The 23,931-nt window shown below is 38.7% G+C and overlaps 2 protein-coding genes and 1 non-coding gene across 4 annotated transcripts in view; 2 read left to right on the forward strand and 1 right to left on the reverse strand.

Annotated features, from left to right (window-relative positions):
• The window catches only part of klf4 (Kruppel-like factor 4), a 78,101-nt gene extending 70,494 nt beyond the window's left edge, over positions 1–7,607 (forward strand). Inside the window, exons 1-5 of one of the 2 annotated variants that reach the window (XM_031317550.2) lie at positions 4,079–4,360; positions 4,492–4,603; positions 5,294–6,185; positions 6,756–6,926; positions 7,402–7,607. In XM_031317550.2, the coding sequence (XP_031173410.2) occupies positions 4,356–4,360; positions 4,492–4,603; positions 5,294–6,185; positions 6,756–6,926; positions 7,402–7,577 (1,356 nt within the window). In that variant the 5' untranslated portion in view covers positions 4,079–4,355 and the 3' untranslated portion in view covers positions 7,578–7,607. Of the gene's footprint in view, positions 1–4,078; positions 4,361–4,491; positions 4,604–5,293; positions 6,186–6,755; positions 6,927–7,401 lie in introns of those variants that run through there. The other variant, XM_031317551.2, reaches the window with a different exon arrangement.
• Positions 7,608–10,969: 3,362 nt separating this feature from the next.
• On the reverse strand, positions 10,970–20,008 carry rad23b (RAD23 homolog B, nucleotide excision repair protein). Its single transcript, XM_031317764.2, has 10 exons — positions 19,769–20,008; positions 19,081–19,162; positions 16,838–16,917; positions 15,849–16,030; positions 15,682–15,737; positions 14,617–14,744; positions 12,690–12,822; positions 12,442–12,569; positions 11,732–11,914; positions 10,970–11,514 (listed from the first exon to the last, which is right to left on the reverse strand). The coding sequence occupies exons 1-10, from the start codon at positions 19,832–19,834 to the stop codon at positions 11,401–11,403; spliced, it is 1,152 nt and encodes a 383-aa protein (XP_031173624.1). The 5' UTR covers positions 19,835–20,008; the 3' UTR covers positions 10,970–11,400.
• Positions 20,009–23,171: 3,163 nt separating this feature from the next.
• trnas-gcu lies at positions 23,172–23,253 on the forward strand. The gene has a single exon. It is a non-coding gene; the product is annotated as a tRNA-Ser (tRNA).
• Positions 23,254–23,931: the final 678 nt, after the last annotated feature.

Raw genomic sequence — 23,931 nt, forward strand, 5'->3', positions numbered from 1 at the left:
GCTGGTTAAAAATAACTGGCATATTTAAGGTTGCCGAGGAATCCCAGGGCAGGCAAAGGCTGGACAGCCTGCCGCCCGGCAGGAGCTCTCTCCTCGCTCCCAGTCTGTTTCTCGCCAACTTCTCTCTCTCTCTCTCTCTCTCTCTCTCTCTCTCTCTCTCTCTCTGCTTCCTCTTCTAAACCCATTTTAGGCCCTGCAACATCACCACCCAATACCTCAACCACATTACCCTACACCTGTGGAAGCCCACCACTAAATGATATGATGTGATGAATGCCCAGTGTTGGTTGGTTGCATCCCAGCCTGACCCCAGCTCTGTCCAGCTATATAGGCTTGGCTGGGATTGTCCAAACAAACAGCCCCCACTGACTCAGATCTCATCCATATGCATACCATCACACAGCTGAACTGTCAACCTGTCTGTTAGCATATTTTACCTTTGTAAAATAAATACAAAACTATTTTGTCATAAAAATGACCAGAGCTAATTTATTTCACAGTGATGATTTATATACAAAGCTCTGCTTGCTGGTGGATGTCTGGACCACAGTAACAAGTGTGGTGATCTCTTTGGCCTGGATCCATCAGGTGTTTTTAGATCACAGAGCGTTTTAGATGATTATAAATGAAAATGTCAAGCAGTCCTGGTCAGTGTAATGACTGAATGGTTTAATCAACCCACATCATTTGTATTGTGAATGTTGTACATATACTGAATGTTTCTAACTTTTAGTTATAGCTTTACACTACAGCAATTACAAAACATGATACAGTATGAAACTTATGTAATTTATGAGAGCATGTAGTAGTTTGTAGGGCTGAAACATTTATGAATCTACAACTATTTTGATATTCATAAGTCATTTTTCTAGCAAAAAAGCCAAGCACTCATGGCTTTCCAGTTTCTAAAATGTGATGATTTACAGATTGTCACTGTTTTATATCACTGTTTTGATTGCATATCTTTTTGGTTTTGGATTGTTGATCGGACCAAACAAGCACTTCAAAGTTGTCGCCATAAGCTCTGGGGAATGGTGATGGACATTTAACTAAATGATTAATTGATAATAAACAATAATAATTAATTGCAGCCCTAAAAGTTTGTGTTGATGTAAAAACATCAACATCAACTATATATATATATATATATTGATATAATTACATTAGAGCTAATGTGAGGTGGAGTGGAGGGAAGTGCAGCACGGATAATCCAAAAAAGCTTGACTCAGCTTTCATGAATTAAGGAAAGAATGAAAGCTATGTTTTAATTACTGAACAGCATCTGGAAGAGAGCACTGAAAACCTCAATATCTGGAGTTATGATCCGCTGGTACTCATATTCACTTGGGTGCTATCCAGGAGGGGGAACTTTACTGAGAGACACCAGTAGAAACCGTGTCAGTCACATGCACACCAAAATACTCAAGAGTTGTGCTAAGTTATTTGACTACTTACACTCTATTTACATAATATCAATGTTGACAACTGTGGGACTGGATTATCAACTGTGTTTGATCTCGATTTGAATATTACGATAACCACAAATTTTACGAAAATGTGACATCTAAAGTATCAAGTTTGTACTCAACAGTTACCCACAACAACATTACCTAAATTTGTCCACATCTGATTCTTGCAGTCATGTCACCAATGGCGTTAGCATAATGTCAATATCTGGAACTGTGTAACACTTGAAACTATTTAGTGTGGGCAGGGTATTCTCAGCACTGCATCCAGTTGATACTGTAAATGTTGCATTAACATATTCCACACAAGGGTTTGGTGTGAGTAACTAAAATAACCATGACTTCATTGTGTCAGGAAAAGCACACAGTGGTGTCATCTTCTCTTCCTTTATCTCTTTTCTCTATTCCTCATCTCTGTCATTATTGCGATGCAAAGCACCTCAGTTGTCAAAGTCAAGCCTTTGTTTTCAGGATCGTTTTCAAAACCATTATCTCCCACCATAAAGAATATGGCTATAATGACACAGCTGCCATTGTGTTCCTACCTGATCTTCAAGAACAAGACATGTAGTTCAAACATTGTAGGTTTAAAGCCATCACTTCTAACCACGCAATTGGAGATAAAGGGCAGTACACATATTACTGTTTGGATACTCGTTAGATTAAGTGTTACTGTTAATATATCAAACAGTAAATAATGAGTTGCCCAACAGGATACACTTTCCATTTACAAAGTTCCATTGTAGTCAATAGGTTTTTTTTCCCACCAGCTTTTGTTTGCCAACTAAAGAAACATACATTCATGCAATTAAAATGTTTGAATGAAGACACAACATACGCTGACAGTAACTGTGTTCTGTTGAAGTGACGGCATGTTTGTTGACATGCCTAACAGACAAGATCCTGATGCAGCAGGATCAGTGGCGAGCGCTTTGTTTGCTCTTACATTGAACTCTTGAGTCAATGTGTCTAATTATGTTGAAGAGAAAGGTTTGTGTTAGCTTGCTAGCTCTGAGCAAACACTGCCTGAACCCAATTCAAACTCAACACTGAACAGTTCTCAGCATTATAATGTTCCCATGTAAGGTAAGTATTTTCCCATACAGAATTTTCATAACTATACTGTAGTGTTAAATGAAGTATTTATTGTGGGGCTTTTGATAATGGGCAAGAGTGCAATTTGCAAGGGAGGCCAATAAATATATCAGGGTCGCTTGCTATAATATTGTTGTCCCCAACATCTGTTTTAAGAAACATTACACTAAAATGTAGAAACACAGCAGCTCAAGGCCTATCTATATTTCCTATAAATGTCTGACATTTGTTTCAAGAAAACAATGTGTTAAAGACTAATTATCTTTGAGAATTTTGGCTATGCATAATTGATATGTCTGCTATGTATATGTGCATATACAGTTTGTATACAGTACATCTACCTGTAGACATATATGCTACTTGTGCTGCCTGTTAAATGATATCTCTAATATTTGCAAGCAATAGTGTAAGAAGTATTCAGATCCTTTACTTAAGTACAAGTACTAATACAACACTTTAATACTCCTGCATTGAAAATGTTACTTAAGTAAAAGTAAGTATCATCAGGAAATGTCCGCAAAGTATTAAAAGTAAAGGTACTCAATGCAGAAAAATCCTCACGTTAGAAACTGGAAACGATCAAAACTGTTCTGTCAATTACCTAATTGTTTAATCGGCTAATTATTTCAGCTCTAGGCCTACTTGTAGGCTATATATAGCCTACAATTAGGCTATATGTATCTATATATATCTATATTGTTGGGTACTTTAATTTATAATAAAAAATAAATAAACTGTTAAATAAACTGCTAAACTGTGTTTAGTATGCAAACAAATGTATTTGTAAAGTAACTAAAGCTGTCAGATTAATGTGGTAGAGAAAAACTACAATATTTCCATCTGAAATGGAGTGGAGTAGAAGTAGAAAGTGCCATGAAAAGAAAAGACAAGTTAAGTACAATATCTCAAATATGTATATAAGTGCAGTACTTGAGGAGGTGTACTTAGTTACATTCCACCACTGTTTTCAGGTGCGTGCATGAATTGTATGGGGATTGACTTCTATTGCAATCCAGTGATGCAATGTAAACCAAACGTGTGCCCACAATAGGCCTACTTTGCATAATTACCTATAAGCTCTGGTAAAATCATTGCACTCATTTAGAATATCACTTGCGGACAAACAAGTGGAGCAAAGACAGATGAATAACAAAATGTTATTGTTTAGGATGAGTTTTTTTTTTTTTTTAAATGTTTTAGCTAATGCAATAGACTACCCTTTTGTGGATGCCCATGCCTGCAGGTGACCCTCCCGGCATGATTAAATAATACTCGCTGTTATCCCCATATCAGCCGGTCTGAAAAGATGCGCTTCTTCACCCACATTTTTCAGGGATCACAGCAGAAAAGATAGGTGCCGTTGCTATGAATACAAACAAACCTCTCTCTCTCCCTCTCTCTCTCTCACCGCTCGTCCCAGCCTTCCCCATGTGCTCCCTCCCTCGCACTAATGTTTTTTCGCGCTTGTTGCCGAGCAACGAAGGCGTGTCCAGCTCTAGTGATTTAAGGATACCTCTCACGCGGTTTTCTCAGTTCAGGCTGCCGGTTCCTACATGGCTACAGGCGCAAGGGGTTCCCCCGTACGTCGCCTCTCTGTCTTCCCGTTCAAAATTGCTTTAACGTGAAAAATTCAAATCTGCCTGGCTGCTTCTACCCGGCGCGCCCATCAGTGGCAGCATGTACTGGAATATAGTATAGCGCGCGACGCGGAGCAGAAACTTTCCCCGGGATACTGAATCCAGTGCAGTCACACCGAAGAGCAGCCGAAAGGACTCCACAAACCGATTCTCATAGATGAGGTGTGGACCTTGAGCAACTTTTGATAACAATATTTTGTCTGATGCACATCTACTTGTGGACTATAACAGACTGCGCTCGCTGTTCCAGGATCACTCCACAAGGATTTACCATATTATCTGTTCAATTTCAGGCAACCTCCAAATGACGTCGAGATGGCTTTAGGTGGGACGCTTCTGCCATCCATATCCACGTTCGCCAGCGGACCCACTGTCAAGAGTAAATCCATAGGAAGTGCCAATTTAGTAAGTAATGTTAGTACGTGGCCACTTCTTATTACTACATACGGAAGCCAAATAGCCGTAGGCATCAACGAATCTGTTAGGGAAAATATACAGCTTATTTACAGTGTAGTTGTTTTGTGTCGCTCCCATGTTATTATGAACACAGTCAGGGCTTGACACCATGCTCTACTGGGGCATGCACCAGTTTACATAGGCTACTAGCGAAAGCGCCATGGGATACTGCACCCCTCCTAAGAAAACATCCTGATGCCCACTATGATTATTATAATATTTATTAAGAATGGGTTGTTTACACATTGATTGCAAGAATCCTCTGATGGTTGTCTGAGCTTAAGTGTTACTTACCCATGCCACCACTAGTGCTTTCCAGTACAATTTCTTTGTGAGTGAGAATAATCTGTATTCTAGGAAGTGCTCTGTGCCAAGGACACTTGCTGCACCAGACTGAGCTCCGTAGCTGAGCTGTCAAAATAATCACTCCATTACTGATCCTGCTTCTTTTCTCCTTGAAGCATTGACTTATACTTGTATCTGATGTCCTTATATATTCAAAACAAGCGCTCGTTTTTTAAGTAGGACGTGAAAAGTGTGGTTTTCTTGGCTTCTTTTTGTATCTTATAAACTGTAACACGATGCAAACAAGCAGCTTATACAACTAAAGCCATTAATGCCTCTGTAACTTTCCTCTAGAGATGGAAGGAGGAGTTGTCCCATCTTAAGAAACCCAGTGTGCCAACCGGAAGCAGCTGCTCTGACCCAGACCATCCCACTGCAACAAGCACAACAAGCCCCAGCATGTCCAAGAAAGACACAGAGCCTGACCTGGACTTGGACTACGACTTCATTCTGTCTAATTCCATTCTGCAGCAGCAGCTGCAGCAGCAACAGCAGCAGCAGCAGCAGCAGCAGCAGCAGGAGGAGGCCATGGCATGCATCTCTGGCCAGACCCTGTCTCCTTCCCCCAGCTCCTTCTCCTCATCTTACCCTCTCCCCTCCCCTCAGGGCACTGCCAGTGAGCTCCTCTATACCATCCCAGATATCAGTGACGTCTCGCCCTCTGGAGGCTTTGTGGCAGAGCTCATGAGACCTGAGTTGGACCCGGCATACCTCCACCCCACTAGCCTCCACGGCAAGTTTGTGGTAAAGACAACAATGGACATGGGAGAATACAGCCTAGGCGTGAACGTAAGCAAGGCTTGCGTTACTGCTGTGTCAGACCCAACTCCTTCACGTGCCTCACCGTCCTTTGCATGCCACAGGATAAAACAGGAGAACCCCAGTAACTGCACCATCTCGCAGCCCATGGACCTACACCTGGCTGGGGTAAACTCCCAGGGCCGAGGGAGCCAGCAGCAGCGCCCATGCCAGTTAGAGCTACATGGCTTTCCTGTTGGAGGGAGATCCATGACAGGCGGCAGGTTATCCTCATCCTCTTCCCTCTCCCCAGACAATCCTCTGAGCCGGGAGCACCAGGTTCTGGGACACCCCCACTCTCAGATCCCTCTAGCTCCCCAGGGATACCACCATAGCTCCCCGCAGGGCTACACTTCCTACCCTCAGCCATCCTCTCTGCAGTACCAAGGTTAGAGCACATTTCTTTTTCTCATTATTCTCTTGTAATCTCTTGTGGCTGTTGAGTGCAGTAACTTAAATGTGGGAAAAACTCAAAACAGACTAACACAACGGATTATACAACATGAATATAAAGTCCATAGAGTCTATTTAAATGCATAGTATACAACCTGTAGGGATTTAATTATACCCCCAAAACGGCAGTTCAAAAGTATTGAAAACTGCATCCCATGGTCAGCCAAAAGTCAACCAGCCAAAAGAATATATGACATTACCAGATGTTTAACAAAATATACAGTTATTTGGTTGTTTTCATAGTATTAGTGTTAATTGTCCATTGTTGTGCCCCTTTGCATTAACTTTTACAATATAGTAATTTGAAGTTGTTTACAACATTTGGTGTTTGTTCCAAGCCTTTTACATTTTTGAAGAAGGCTGATGTTATCTTTAGCATCTTAAAATTGATGAAAAAAATGATTAAGGACATTCTGCAACTTCTACTGTATATAGAGTGTGCTCTCTTTTATTTTCTCTAAACATTTGGCACCATGATGATGACCATGATCTTTTGACACCACAGAGCCCCTCATGATCTCCAGTGGGGACTGCTTGCCAGAGGAACCAAAGCCTAAACGTGGTAGGCGCTCCTGGCCCAGGAAGAGAGTTGCCACACACACGTGTGACTATGTTGGCTGTGGGAAAACGTACACAAAGAGCTCCCACCTCAAAGCACATCATCGCACGCACACAGGTATGCAACTGTATGTTAGATTTTCTTTCCAGTGGTTTTTTTCCAGTGTTTTTTTGTCAGCCATTTATATCTGGTTTGAATTAAATGATGTCACATACAGGTAGCTTTCTGGATTCTCATCAAGAAACATTTTTTATTTACTGTTTAACTGTTTAATGCAGTTGTTTCATACTATTTTCATTGTTCAGAGCTAAAAATTATCCACAACAAGCACGTCAAAGTGAATTATTGAGTCATGAATGGGGGTTAGGTGGGTGGGGGATGGGCTAAGGTGACTTGTTTGGCAGGTGCGGTAAAACCGGTTGATACTGATCCCTGCTCAAATACAAACCCCAGGCTGATTAGCTTGGCCTTTTATACACCAGCTGTAGGACAGGACGGACCTCTTTTCTCCTCAAGGTGGAGAAGGTTGGACCAGTTTAACCTCGGGGCCAGCACTAACTGCTCCATATGTGTATTGTTTTACCATCAAAAGGGGAGAAGCCTTACCACTGCGACTGGGAGGGCTGCGGTTGGAAGTTTGCACGTTCGGACGAGCTCACACGCCACTACAGGAAACACACCGGCCACCGGCCATTTCAGTGTCAGAAATGCGACCGGGCCTTCTCGAGGTCAGACCACCTTGCTCTCCACATGAAGAGACACTTATGAGACTTGGCGATGGATGAAGGCTCCAGGGGGAAAAAAACGAAAACATATGTTAACAAGAACCCTGAACAAACTTGTGACCTACACTTTTTAGAACCATAATTTGCCTTCAAGCCGTTGCCAAGCAACAAGACAAGCTGTGGTGTTCACGGCAAAACAGCATTACTCCCTCAAGAGCCTAGAATTTCTCTCAATCCCGTCTTCGCACACTGTGCAGGTGACTTGAAAAGACCTCTCAGTCAGGGTTGTAAACTTTTATGAAAGGGACCAAACTGGAATTTGTCTTATTTAACCGACAAAACTTGGAGGACCAGGTGCCAACAACTTTTAACTGGAAATGTATTTTTGTCAGGGAAACCAGGAGCAACAAACATCTCCAGAGGCCTTACACCAGCAACATGCCAATATAGGCTCGGTTATCATCTACACACTGTTCAAAATACTGTATTAATAAATACATCTATATTTATATACACATTTCACCTGCAATGCCATTAATTTCAGGTACAATTTTAACTTATACAAATTGGTGCTGAGTGACTCTGAAGGTTTTTTTCTGATTTTTAAAAAAAAAAAAAAAAAAAAAAAAAAAAAAGGTACCAAAGATTAAGGAAAATATACAAAATGGTGAAACTATGAAAAAAGTGCCATATGGTTGTTTGTGTGTTTCTTGGAAACCTTTCTTCCACAATCTGACTTAAATCAGGTGAACACTTCACTTCTAAATGGTGATGGCAATCTTCAATGCACTGCAGTTGCAAAGTGCAATAATTTATGAGACATTCGTATTTTTGTATTGAATGAGTAACTCTGAACAAAGATTTTTTTTGTTTATAGCCAAAATATGTAATATAATCTTAAATTTTGTACATTTGTAAATAAAAATGCTTTGTTATTGTTTTGTATTTTACACTATAATAAAATAAAACTGTATTTGAAATAAGGAAACAACAATGACCTTTGTACTCTTTTACCCTATCTACATCATTACCCTATTGAAAAGAAAACAAGAAAACATAGATTTCCCTGGCAGTGTAATGGAGAAGCACATTTAAATGGCAGCAATATCTCACAGTCAGCTCACACACAATATCCCCCCCCTGATAATAGCGATTATCGCCGCAGGCAAACTAACACAATGTTGCCGTTTAAAAAGATTTCCAAAAAAACACACTGCTACAATGTCCTGTTTCCATGGGGTTCTCTTTCCACCTGTCAGTGGGAAGAATGGGGAGGATAACCAAGTTACTGGCTGACATTCAAGGGTGACACCAAATCTGACTGCCACTCTGTGCCGGAGCTCTCGGGTGCACCATATGAATAAAAAAACAAACAAAAAACCATAAAGGTGCTACAGTGAGATAGTTCCTTAATATGTTTCTGCTATATGATTATGCATCATGTATGTAATGTATCCAGCTACATACATTTTGTTTTTCAAATAAACATGAATGAATGAAATTACATTCCTGAAACCCTGCTATATGCTTAGTGTCCACTCAACAACTGAGTTACTTACACAACACTGAAAGGAACCCCATATAAAGTTTATGTTAACACAAAATGTAATAACTGCATATCTATATTAAAGTATGTTAAAAAAGGAAATGTTTTCCCCACAGAATTCTTTACAGTAAATATAGGTCATGATTGCAGTTCATTAAACATATAGTAAATCATTTTGTAAAAATATGATAGCACTTTTTAATAAGTAATACTTTAGAAGTTTCAAAATTGATTAAAAACGTCATGTGCTTAATTTCCAAATGCTAGTTATGTATTTATTTAGATAATTTCCTTTTTTTTTGCCCATACCATTCTACTGTAGAATGTGTTACACCCCCACAAAACATGTCTTGAAATTTATAAATAGTACAAATAATCGAATAAAACAAGGAATTAAATTCTATTAGTGACACATCTTTTTAAAAACATAAGAGCCTATGTTTAATGTGTAACATTTGTATTTATAAAAAGGCCATAAGGTCTTAAAATATGTATTTCAAGTGTGTTTAAAGTCACCGGGTAAACAAGGAAAAACTATTGCACTGATGTACTTGAACTGCTTATTAATACACAGTAAAAGAAAAAAAAGCATGCCTTGATTTTCACTCATTTTGTGGTTTCTTCAGGCTGGCAAATGGGGCTTGCTTACTGTTGACAAATGTTGAAACATGTTGTGGTCTCTGTTGCCCCCTATAGGTTCATTCAGTTTTAAGCACACTCAAGGCTCTTGTCGTTCAACTTTTATTCTTAAGTGGAGCATTGTAGAAAGTCCCTTTAAGGCCTTTAAAAGTAATTCTACATGTTGCAGTTCACTATTAAGCCTGAGGTAACCTGCAAAATACAAGTGGTTTAGATCAGTGGTTCCCAACCTGTGGTCCGGGGACCCCTCAGGGGGGCGGCAAAGATCACAGGGGGTGCGCAAGTCTTTATCTGGTTTGAGGTTAAGGTAAAAAAAAAAATATTTGCACGTTAAACAAATTATAATACACTAGAATATATAATGTATACAAAAGTCTGTATAAAAACTATGTATTTTTGTTCTCGCTTAAAATTGTAGGCAGGCTACTTAGGCCAGACCTCCGGGACCTCATAACCTGGGACCCTTGCTGTCATCAGGTCAGCTGCTATCATCCTCGTTTTTCCTGCCGCCACGGCATCACTATTTTATGAATGAAACATGGCGGAGAAACGTAAAAGTGCTGATAACTCCTCTGTATCAAAAAGAAAGTAAGGATCTATCTAGAGAGTTAACTCAACTTTGGTTTCGGAGGGGGGGCTCAGCTTTTCTTAGACATAAGTAGGGGGGGCGCCAAGGAAAAAAGGTTGGGAACCATTGGTTTAGAGGACACTGATAAAGCTCACATGAACATGAATTATGCTCTTTACAACCTTTATAGAGTAAGTTTTTTTGTTTAAGTATATTACATGTATTTCAATACATTATGAATTGATCCTGGTCACAGTTTAGGGTTCATTGCAACATTTTGTTTGCCCTATAATTTGGAGGTGTGGTGTATCAGGCAATGATAGATTTATTTTTGGGGGGTTGTGGTCTGGTGGAAAGAATTTCTGAATTTTCTCTGAAAAAAAGGCAAAAACATACCAATAAAATGGATCAATTCATAATCTTGAGCATGTCAGATTTATACAGTCACACTCCATGTAAACACAGCAGAATAGGCAGCTTTCATATATTTTGAATTGGATTTTTCTGTAAAAATGTCAACCATTGCCACTAAACCCTACCACATGTATGTCAACTGTATACATGTTAAAATGCCTTCACATATTATGCATTGCAGTTCAGACTTCTTTACACAGCTCCTGTCCACACACCTGTTGATTTACATGCAAATGAGGGATGTTAAATAGAAAAAGAACCAGTGCCATACATGTTGCTTGTTTATTGTGCACAGCTTTAATTTTTCAAATCTCCATTACTTGTCAACTTAAAAAAAACAGAATAAGAGTGCATGAATACTGTCGGATCTATCCTCCTGAACAAACCTAACTTTCAATGTGACGCATACTGCAAACTACATTGATTAACTAAAGTGTTTTTTTTTTTTTTGTTTTTTTTATCAATAGCACACAGGTGATTTCTGATGCAAAGTTATTGTACTTTAATTGTTCCTCCATTTTAAACTGATCACAAACAGCCTGTCCTTGTCCACAGGCTGATAATGACCCAGTGTTATAAAGAAAGGTGAATGTGAAAGTGCTGAATAAATCATTTTTTTAATGTAAAAGGCTTGTTGTACACATATAGTTAGCAATCAAAAAGTAGAGGAAGAAATAAGAAAAAAGTCAAAATGACGATTTAATCATCATCAAAGTTCTGTTGTAAAAGGAAGTTGGCAGCCAAGTTCTCGTTCTTCTCACAAGCAAAGTAGGCTTGTATAACGAGTCCCTCTGGAAATCCTAAAGCTTTTAGCTGGAATGAGAGAAAGAAGAGTTGCAAATTAGCCAAACAACATTTTAATAAGCAAATGAAAATGTGTGCTTCATGTTTAATAGTCTGAATGTTCAAAAGTCACGATTTTGGCAACATCATTAGAGTTGACGCATCATATTCCAGCACGCCTAGTTAAGCAGTACTGAACTTTGGACTGAGAGTAAAGGGTTAGTGACAGCATTGGGCTCCTCCTCACCCTCTCAATGGCCTCTTTCTCCAGTGGCGTGACCTGGATGTAGCTCATGTGACTCCCGCCGGGTGCATCACCTGCTACCCCTCCGGCTCCCACTGCTCCTCCTGCTCCACCTCCAGCCGGCACTGCCTCTGGGTTGGGTTCATTCAGCATCTGGATGAACTGCTCTTGGTGGCTGCTAATCTCCTACAGTGGTAAATGAGAAGTTTAGGCATGGACTGTGGAGGCATAGAAACTATACACTGTTCCTGTGCACTTATTACTCTAAGGTGAGGCAAAAATGTATTAGAAAAAAGAATTGCCTCCTATACAATTTATTTTTCCTATACATCGGAGACTCACAAGAGACACATTTAAACGAAAAATCCTGATTTTTAGTCTCTATTATGGGTAAAACTCCAAAAACGATAGAACCTACAATTCCCATTATGCAACTCAGAACTGTCTTTCACTAGACGCCCTGCCTCCTAAATCCTTGTCCTTAAAAATCCCACACCTCCAGTTTGTAAAGCAGGCTTGTTAAAACGTTTAAGTCCCAAGTCCAAACTGAGATAAAAAAATGTTTCTAAACTTGGCTCCCTCCAGAGCCACAGAGGACATTATACAACTGTTTTTAAAGGCTGAGTAGTACTCCTTGTGCCGTGTACACTGAACTGTGTGCCTCTCTAAGTGATTTAATTAGGACTGTGTCAAGCACCCCCACCCCCACCCACCTGTAGCAGCTCAGGGTTTTCCCTGCCGATCTCCTGCAGCAGGGCAGGAAGCAGGGCAGCATTCTGCTGGATCAGCTGTCGCATCACGTGGAACTGGGGCTGATTTCTTAGGAAACTCAAGGGGTTGCCTGAAAGGATGAAATGTCAGTTTAAGCAGCAAGAAGCCAGACACAGAAGGATAAAAACAGAAACAAACATTTTTTGTCATTGAGACTGCTGGAATATGCAGAATAGTATAGGACACTTACCTCCTCCAGCACTTGAAGAGCCAGTGTTGGCAGGAAGGCTAATACCACCTATGGGTGCAGTAGAAACTCCACTCACTGGAGGCACCACCGCTTCAGGTCCTGATGCATGGCCTGGATCTCTGCCTGGAATACCCTGAAAGAAAAGTCAGGAAATACAAGTTATTTGAAAAAAACATAATCAACATAGTATATGGTTGCCACACTTTGATTGTGAGACTCAGGATTACTCTACTTCAACTTCAGTTTAAAGTGTGTGGGTCACATTATGTCATGTACACATTTTAGGATTTTGATTATTTACTGTAGGAAGCAACCATGTAATGAATGTCACTGGCAAGTAAGCTAACACCTACATATTAACACATTCCAAAGTAGGGATGTAGCGATTACTGGTGTAACGGTAAACCACGGTAAAAATGTTGATAATAACAATTACCGTTTTCATTTAAAATATCATTATTATCACAGTGGATTGCCACGGTGTGGAAACCGCGTGTTCCCAGCTTCCGAGTCTCCTGAAGTTGCCGCGCAGGCGCACTGCATAGCCTACAGTGCATTTCTTGAAGTAGGAATCATGGCGTGAGGACATGACAGCGCTCAGGAGCCTTGTGAAAAAGGCCATAGTAACACTGCTCTCTCTCTCTCTCTCCTGAGATGATGTGACGAGAGTCATCGCTTTGATCTCCTGCCAATCACTCACGCTCAGACAGGAGAAGGGGACAGAACAGCTGTAAACAGACTTTTTTCTTTATCATTCCTTTCCCGTTTTCAGACTTGTTGAAGTGATGTGTGTAGCCCAGAACGTAAGTTTAAACTATTCTGTAGCTTGTTAAACTGTCATGGGTTTTACTGCCTCGTTATCTGTGTAAACATTAAAGCTACGTTTATTCATATTTCAATAAGTGTTCTGCTACGATGTGGTTTAGCCTGTGTTACGACGTGACATTTATTTGGAGAGAGAGAGATATATATTATCGCCTTGATAATATTGCTGTTGCTGTGTTTCTTATTGCATAGCTGAGATGTGCAGATTGTTTTTTATTACTTGTGCAGCCACGTGTAACATGTAATGTGTTGATATTCAGGTTGTGTTAGGGCAATTTGCTAGCAACGTGCAATCGCCAGTAAACAGCCTAGCGCTGTGAGCCACGTGCTTAGCTCTTAAAGGTGTATTACACGGTTTGCTCCGTTACAGATATGTGTGCTGTAATAGATGTGGCTTATTCTCAGTTTGTTTTACTGAGTAATATGTTACATTTATGTTAATTATTACAGAGAAATGAATGCAATTCTCAGTATTCTTTCTTGTTATATGCTGGTGGCTATAACATTTAGTTTTTGGTAAATAATGTTTATAGTAAGTCTGATGCTTATTAATGTTATTATTTGTTTATATTTCAGAACCACATCCAACTTCACATGTAACGTCAAATACAACTTCATAGTTAACTTCATTGTTAAGAGTTGTAAATAAATCTTCCTGGATCTCAAAGTCAGACATCTCTGGTTCAAGTTCTTACCGGACACCCTACAGCGGGCCAGTGTTTCAGTAGCCAGTTTTGAATAGTTTTTACAAGCCTATTGCCTATATTTTTCTAATATAATAAACACTGTTACACTTTTTGAAACTATTTCAGCTTGTGTAGGCCTATCAGTGCTTTCTGAACATATCGAACACACTTTTAAAAATACCGCGATAATACGGAAAACTGCGATAATTTTGGTCACTATAACCATGAGGTTAAATTTTCATACCGTTACATCCCTATTCCAAAGGCAATGTAAATGATACATGTACAAGATCCTGACCTGAGCAGGGATACTAAGCTAACCACACAGAGGTTTAACCTATCATGGGTTACGTATCAATCCAGCAATTTGCTCTCAGACACATTTGCTCGGGCCACAGACTAAAGACTGTTCTTACTGTGAGCAGGTACTCCACAGCTCTGTCTGGGTTGTTGAAGCTTGCTCTCAGAGCTGCTACCACCTGCTCCCTCTCGTAGCCCATGAGCATCATCTCGTTCACCATGGCGTCATATGATGGGCCCGTCACTTAAACAAACAAACAAACAAACAAACAAACAAACAAACAAACACACACACACACACACACACACACACACACACACACACACACCCTTAATAGGCGGTCAACAGCACTGTGATTGGCCACATTTAAAGCCATTTCAGAACAAATTAATGTCAAGTTTTCTTTTAGTATTGAGCGTAAACATATGCATTATTCATTTATTTTATAACATGGGTGTCAAACAGTCAAGGCCACCGGAAAGGTAGACATAAATGTGTTTTAATTTAAAGAAAATTAACTAATCTTTAAACATTTATTGACATGGCACTTCATTTAATGACACATAAAATAGCAGCATGCTGTCAAACAGAAGACATCTTGCTCAGATGTTTTTAAGGTCACAGAAAACGCAACTAAAATGTATTTAATATAACAGCATTATAAACAAAACTCACTGCATGCATCAGTTGAGCTTTGACTTTAATGCAAAAGAGGGCAAGAGCATTTTAGGAGTTAGCAAACATTAAGATCCATTTCTCTACGGTGTCCCATAAAAATGAACAATTGCTTCAAATTGTGAAAATTCACATCAATGGCTGCAGGAGTCATAATAATTAAGACCAACAGGCTTTGCTCTTAACACAGCAATATTTGTAAAACTGAGAGCATATTGGCCATGGGGAACTGTGGGATTATGTTTTGGCTGCGCTGCAGTGTCCGGCTGCTAATTGATTACGATGCATCTATGTCAGCATGATATGGATATCCAGAGAAATAGGGTGGATCAAAATAAACGATTCATAAGTGGGCCCACAGATTTATTACATACAAGATATGGCTTAAAGGCATTGAGGCAAAAAAAGTAATTTTTGTCTAACAAATTGTGTGGCATTTGTGACAAAGCTTGTATAGCAGATTCATAATTACATATACAAATTAAGTTTACAAATGCAGCCTTACCTAGATTTGAAACTGCCTCATTAATCAGGTTAGTGTTTGTTGAAACCTCAGAGCTTCTGCAAGAGAAAACAGAGCTTGGGTGAGGCGTGATCTGCACATCACTTCTCAAAAAAAGACCATAGAGACACCAGAGAGATAGTTAAAGACAAACATCTACCCATCTTTACCCGACAGGGGTGGAAGCTGGTTCAGCAGTGGGAGACTGTCTCTCCTCTGGTTTGTCGTCTGTAGAGGTAGGCCCTGATGTGTTTTCAGAGCTGGACGATGAGGCAGGAGTCGCTGCGGGAGCTGCAGCGCTGGAAGCTGAAGTGGCAGGTGAAGGCTGTGGGGCGGCGGAGGCCGTTTTAGCCTGCGAGACCATTTTTATGATATAAAAATATGTTACATATCCAATATTACTGAGTCCCAAAGGGTGATTGTCTTATAAGTGGTCATCAATATGTATTTTACTTTGGAGTGTTATTGCTTAAGCAATGTCTTGGTGATCCTAAATGATACTGATAAAGGTCATCACTCCTATGACATAACTTGAGTTTGTTTCTGATTAGGGTCGCTCAATAATGACTTTAATAATGTGCATTAACAGATACAAGATCCCATTCAATTTATTTTTTCCAATGTATTAAAATTGGTGAAACTATTTCAATGGGGACAGCTCTGCAGGAAGAAAATATATCCTAATCATTGTTTTCTACATTGTCCTAGTATTTTTGTAATATATTTTTTCGTTAGTGTTACAGCAGGTAGATTTGAACAGGATCAAGACAGCTTCTCTCTTTCTCCAGCATGAGAAAAATACTAATCAAATTCTTATATGAAATACAGCAATGTCATTCTAGGAAGATAATCTTATCTTTGTTTGGAACAAGTTAACTGCAATGTACAGGAATATATAGGAGTAAACCAGAGCCAAGCAGTGACAACACTGACCCCACTCCACGTCAGCAGACGTGATCACATTGTGAGCTACTTGTTCTAGTGCACCATAAGAGCCTGTTCAACAGCTCCCACAGACATAATACAGGTGGTTGGCAGTGGAAAGAAAAGGTTACAAAACCTAATCAATGTTCAGTGTTAGCTCATTTTAATAGCATTCAAGGGTTTGCTGTTCTATAAAAAACCTGCCATTTCCTGAAACAACTTCTAATTCACAAACCTTTGTCACCATGACGACCACAAAGTTCTTTTCATCGATTTTGTATTCTTTGAGGGCTGTGTCATCGCTGAGGACTTTACCTGTGAAGAAATAAAAAAAAATGAAACATAATTCTATTGGCTTTACCTGGCATTAACTCTGAAACAACATGCAGGGATGCAGCAATAGATGGTATCATATTTTATCACTGAATAGAAGGTTGCTGAGTGGATACATCACCTGCTTTTGTCACCACATCTGGGTCTTTTTGTTATATTGTTTTCGATTGTGTTATATTTCTGAGAAGCTGCTTTAAGTAGGTCACACAAAACTCCTGTCTAAAATGCTACAATACGTACGTACTAGAGTGCGGATTGGGCTGCATTTTTCTGTCCGAGCCCGGCCCGTGTCCGACAGGCATTAAGATATTTATGTCCAAACCCGACCCGAGCCTGACACAGTTAAAATCTTTTTTTTTTCTCATACTAATGACACATGTACGTTTGTTTGTGTGGAAAGCCCGCTTTTATTAAGCAACTGTAGGAAGGCATTCGGAAATGTCAACAGATGAGCGCATCAGCACACACGGGGCAACAAGCGCACGTTAACACAGGCGCGCACCTACATAATAAGCTTTTTTAAATTTAAAATGTTCAATGCCTTATCGTGCTGATGTGACCGAGCCCAACCCGAACCCGAACATCCTTTCTAAATATCTGTCCGAACCCGGCCTCGGTTCGGGTATCCATCCTCTAATACATACACAGTGCCTATGAAATGTATTCAGCCTCCCTTGCGGTTTGTCAGGTTTGATTGTTTTAAAACGCAAAGTACAGTGGTGTAATGTGGAATTTTTAAGTCTGACTAAAATCTTAATTACCCAGTACCTTGTTTTCACCATCCCCAAGGTTTATCTATCTATCTATCTTTTGAAAGACAGATAACTGCAACGCTTGCTCAAACAAATGAAGGTGGGCATGTCATGGAACACATTAACCAATCTGCATCATTTGCAGTAATCTGGCTAACATTTTCCTTCTTTGGCAGGTTTCTTGCTATAGGCTTTGCGCTATGGCAACAGGAGATTAAAACCATTTGAAAAACACAGCCCTTGCTGTAGCCTTAATGTATCTGCTTTACCCGCTAAACAGAAAATACACTGTTAACCAGCTCTACAGCACTGCATTTTTATAGCTGTACAATATTACTGAGGGTCTAAAATGACAGACATTTAGACCTCTCAATGCAAAGGTAGAACCAATCTAGTGTGTGGACATTTACATAATGCACCAGCTACAACAGATGTGGAAACAGATCCTTACTTATAATTACATCAGTTCTATTCCAACTTATCAAAATTTGACACAATTTAGAGGGAAGCAAAGGGTTGGGCAACTTCTGTCTCAATAAAAGCCATTTAAAGGCTAAATCCTTGTAAACAAATTCAACAGTCAATAGACAATATATTAATTTTGTTTTTCTGATCCTGTGTAAGGCTTGGCTACATCCGTTTTGTTTTAAAACACAAAAGTAGAACAAACTGCATTTGCTTTCATGCTGGATTATGAAGAGAATCTTTCAAACATTGACATCTTATTTTGACACTGGTTAGAGATTTACTCTACCCTCCCCATTTCTACACAACAGTATAGGATATTTTACAAAATATTACAGTAAACAAAACGCTAGAAGATATGTTACAATGTATTACAGTAAACCATTAAAATGAAAACTGTGATGCACTCAATGTAGGCCCACTTCAGACTTTAAGAACACTGTGATACAAATCTACTTGCTTGGAAGATCTGTGTTACCTTTCATGACAAATATAGGCTTCCTGTGACTGCACAGAATACAACATCCTGTCAATATAAACACTGATCCAAGTATGAATCAGGAGAAACCACTAGCATGAAGGCAAACTGTCAAAGGTAGCTTTGTAATAAAGCTTTGTGTAATCTACATCCACTCATCAAAGTGAACACCAAGAGAACACACTGGAAAGTAACAATAAACGTCCTTCTCAAAAACAAAAACATTGGATAAACTATCAGACTCACAAATGTATTGCTGACATCCCTAAACAGTGTAATGGGTTGCAGCACACAATAAATAAATACAATAAAAACACCGGGTATATGAATGTGTTTTTTTACTTCAGTTACTTTTTTTATTTCGATTGACTGAAAACAATAGAAGACAGTGACAAGCTCTTTTTTATGTTAAGATTTAAGAAGAGTTAAATACAGCCATAACATACATACCAGCATAAATCAGCTTTAATCCAGCCACTGAGAAATGTTCCTTTCCTTTCTCCTGTTCAATCCTCTCTTTTAAGGTTTTCACCTGTGAAAAGAATCATGACATTTTTGTGTGTGTGGTTGTATTTTGAGAGGCTTGACTGCAGTGTGAGTCCCATAGGTGTAAAGGAGCTGAAAAATTAAATAAAGATTTGTACCATAATGTGTAATGCTGTAATACTAATGCTGTAATCAAAATGTTTAATTCTTATTATTAATTAACTTAACTGCTAACGTACGGTCGCAAATGTGTAGCTAATTTTAATGTGTTCCACAGAAAATGAACTGTGCTAGCTAATCATAACTCATTGGTTCACAAACACTTCAACGGTAGTAAGTAACGCTGACGTTACCTTGTCATCCCCCCATCTGGAACGATAAGTGGGATAAGGCTAAATGCTGACAATACTAACTACTTTCATAACCAGTAACGTTATTTAATAAAATTACGCTAATTGGTCTCATGCCCCGCGTCAAATAGCGGCTATATTAACCCGAATGATTAGTCCTTCTAAAATATATCCGTCGTGTCTCCGCAGACCCATCTATCGATCGTCTAATTTGAAATGGTAAAAAAACTAAAGTCCTCCGTTCCAGAACATACCCAACTCCCACTCCACCCCCTTCACAAATGCATGGTTTCAACTCTCACCGTCTCCTCTTCATCGATGTCGATTCTGAACGTCTGCTGTTGTAAGGTTTTCAAAGTTATCTGCATTTTGTCGTCAGAGTTTTTATTACCGGGCCTAGTTTAAACGTTGTAGATCCAACTTGCAAGAAGCTTGTCTGTTTTTGTTGGCTCATTACAAACTGTCAGCCGCCATGACTTTTCGCCTTTCTTCTTCTATGTAAGATATTTAAGCTACAGCGCTCCTAGTGGTCAGCGTTGGCACTGCAGTGAAACTGCGGTATATACTGCTGGGTGGTTTAACAGGACCCAGTCAACTGACAATATCTTATAAGCTGATCATATGTTATTTATTTGAAATATATATATATATATATATATATATATATATATATATATATATCTTCAAAATAAATAGTAACATTGTAGTTAATTGTTGATAAATGTAGTAGAATGCAATACCTGCCTCTGACATGGAGTGTGGTAGAGGTGTAAAGTAAGAGAAAATTAAAAAAATACTCAAATGGATGTATTTAATTACGTTCCACCATTGCTTTGATTTCACATAATTAATTAAATATCTTAACTTGACAAGAGTCAATTTGACTAAGTGCTGGAATTGGAAAGTGTATTGATTGCTTGATTGAGACACAATATAATTTCTTTGCATCACTTCCACTTTAAAAAATATGAAGACAAATACCTCCAGCACTACAAATTCTTAGTATTTAAGTATTATAACATGAAAACATAGGAAATATATATTGTTTCCTTTAGCTCTCTTCACCCTAAAGAACCCCTTATGAATTGAATTCCTAAAAAGCATTTTATTGTCACTTATTTTGATCACAATAGTGCATTGCAAAACAGGGTTAAGTTATAATATGAGTAGAGAAACATAATAGTGAACAATAATGTTACTTTACCCTACCCAAAATATAGCCTTCATGCAGGCTATATTTGTAATGTCATCCCAGCCCCACTCTTACTGTACAGTAGAAGAAGCAGTCAGAGCAACAACTCACCCTCAATCAAATACATTGCTAACATTTTAATTACATGTGATAAAAACATTTCTTTAATTTTTCCTTTAGATAAATATATTGTTGGTGCTTCTTCATCATGTAGGCTATATCTAAAGACTGACATAAACTTGCTTCCCTTACTGAAATTAATTTAGCATGTAATGCTGTTATCACAAGTTTCAACAATCCCAGGTCCTTCAAGCATGGAGGAATTTCAATATTATCCATCCGGCGCTCAGTATGCAGAGGCTTTATTGACTTCTGTCTCACATGCTGCACAGCTCTGACTCTGAGAGGACTGTTAAGTGCGGAAGATGCTGGAGCTCAATGGGGTCTCTTCCCCAGGCCACTTCTCCCTTATTCTCATATCACTCCCCCTCACTTTCTATCGCTGTAAGTGGGAATCTGTTTATCTCCCACTCCTCTCAACTGTCTCTCCCTGTTCTTCTGCCACTCTTATCTTCTTCTATCCTGACTTTCCCTTCTATTGCTTGACTCAACTCCCCCCCCCTCCCCCCAGGGCCCTCATGTGAGGAGGGCCCAAAAAGATGCTAGAATGAATAGCGGTGGATGCCTTACAGGGACCAGAATTTTGTTCTGCGCCCCTGCCACCCCCCTCTCTTTCTTGTCATCCAGTTATTACGACAGAAGCAGTGTCCTTGCCTGCCTTGGCCCGAGCACACATTCATTAGGCATTCCTTATGCTGCTCCACTCAGCAGCAGTGTCCTCCGTTCCCCTCTCCCCACTGTGGCTGTGCCTCTTGCTCCTGTCTCCAGGGGTCGTCAGTCTGCCATCGGGCCCCTTCTGAAGTTGCAAGCCACAGAGATTATAGTCTAATCCCTTGTGACTTGGAGATATTTTTAAGCGATGATGTTAGACATGTGAAATAAAGACTTGGCCTCTTCTAAAACAGTCAGGATAGGAAATGTAGATGGCATGTGTGAAATTGAGACTTTCAATATAAAGACACTACACAGACTTCTCCAAGTGCTGTTTTTTAGTGATATGGGGAGATGTTGAGAAAAAAAAAGGACCAACAGTGAAATATAAAACTTGCCGATCTCAATGGCTTGTGGTATTTAGGGCGCAAGAGCCGCAGCATTTCATGCATGCACATTTCACAGACACACAAAGACGTTCACAGCACACACTCACGACTCACTCACTTACTGCATGGTTTGCGGTTTTGGTCAGCAGAGCTCTTGCTGGGTGTGGAGTGGAGTAGAATAGAATAGAGAGAAAGAAACAGAGGGGTGGAAGGGTGTAACACAGAGTGAAGGCCACTAAGATGCCTTCTCAGTCCGAAGCTATTTCCTGTGGACAAGCTGCCGGGACTGTTATTGCTTGTTCCAAGGGCTCTGTGCTACAGAGGAAATCCTATATGTCACTGAAAATGGGAAACATGTTGCACAAAAGCTAGACTTGATGAAGACATTTCAAAAAGCATATGATTAACTTTGGAGGAGGGGTAATTAAATGTGTGAGCAACGGCATTGTTATTAGAAAATGCATTTCCAGCAGAAAATGCTTGTGAATGCTGAAAAGCTAAATTGCTAAAGCTAAATTGGATTGCTGGCATAATTGCGTAAGAAGAAGGTGAAGTAGGAAAAGTGGGAATGTTTTTAAGTACACATTTCATTGAAATTTTGAATAGCACCAATAATGGATTACACAAAAAATATTTTAAGGTTTTAAAAAAAAGAAAATATACATATTATAGCAGTCAAAAAAGTGATGAAAAAGTCATAGTATAGTATTTCGGAAAAAGTCACAAAAAAAGTCATAGTATAGTATGTTAAAAAAAATGATAAACAAGTCATAGTATAGCATGTCGAAAACAAGTAATAAAAAAGTTATATGTCGAAAAAAAAGGGAAAAAGTCATACTATAGTATGTCCAAAAAAGTGATAGAAAAGTCATAGTATAGTATGTCCAAAAAAGTCAGTATAGCATGTCGAAAAAAGTCACAGTATATGTAAAAAAACGTAAAAAAAAAAAAGTCATAGTGCAGTAGGTCGAAAAAAGTGATAAAAAAGTGATAGTATAGTATGTCGAAAAAAGTCTTAGTAAAGTATGTCAAAGAAAGTGATAAAAAAGTCACAGTATAGTATGTAAACAAAGTAAAAAAAAAAAAAAAGTCATAGTGTAGTAGGCCAAAAAAAGTCATGAAAAATTAATAGTATAGTATGTCAAAAAAAATGAAAAAATAAAGTAGTAATAGTAAATAGTATAGTATGCCTAAAAATGTCAGTATAGCATGTCGAAAAAAAGTCATAGTATATGTCAAAAAAAGTAAAAAAAAAAGTCATAGTGTAGTAGGTCAAAAAAAGTCATGAAAAAATAATACTGTAGTATGTCAAAAAAATAAAAAAATAAAGTCATAGTATAGCACATCACTGCAGATGAGGTGGCCGAGTGGTTAAGGCAATGAATTGCTAATCCGTTGTGCTCTGCACGCGTGGGATCGAATCCCATCCTCATTGAACTGGAGTATGTTATTCTGTAACCTACACTTGTCAACAATATAACTGCCTGCATCAAACAGTTCTCTTTGGGAAATCTTATCAGTTTGCCCCAGAGAAATGCTTATGTTATATTTTTTTTACTATAGTAGGTTGAAAGAAATCATAGTATAGTATGTCGAAAAAAGTGAAAAAAGTCATAGTACTATATTATGTCGAAAAAGGTTATAGTATAGTATGTAGAAAAAAGTGATAAAAAAGTCAATGTATAGTATGTCGAAAAAATTCTTAGTAGAGTATTTCGAAAAAAGTGATAAACAAGTCATAGCATAGTATGTCGAAAAAAGTTATAAAAAGTCGAAATATAGTAAGTCAAAAAAGTGATAAAAAGTCATAGTATAGTGTGTTGAAAAAGTCAAAGTATAGTATTTTGAAAAAAGTGATAAAAAAGTTATAGTATATTATGATAAAAAAAAGTGATAAAAAGTCATAGTATTGTAAGTCAAAAAAGTGATAAAAAAAGTCATAGTATGTCGAAAAAAGTTACCAAAGGCATAGTATAATATGTCGAAAAAAGTCATAGTATAGTATGTCGAAAAAAAATGATAAAAAAAGTCATAGTATAGTAAGTCAAAAAAAGTCATAGTATAGTATGTCGAAAAAAGGCTTAGTAAAGTATGTCGAAAAAAGTAATGAAAA

Source organism: Sander lucioperca, chromosome 14 (genome assembly GCF_008315115.2).
Source record: "Sander lucioperca isolate FBNREF2018 chromosome 14, SLUC_FBN_1.2, whole genome shotgun sequence".
NCBI lineage: Eukaryota > Metazoa > Chordata > Actinopteri > Perciformes > Percidae > Sander > Sander lucioperca.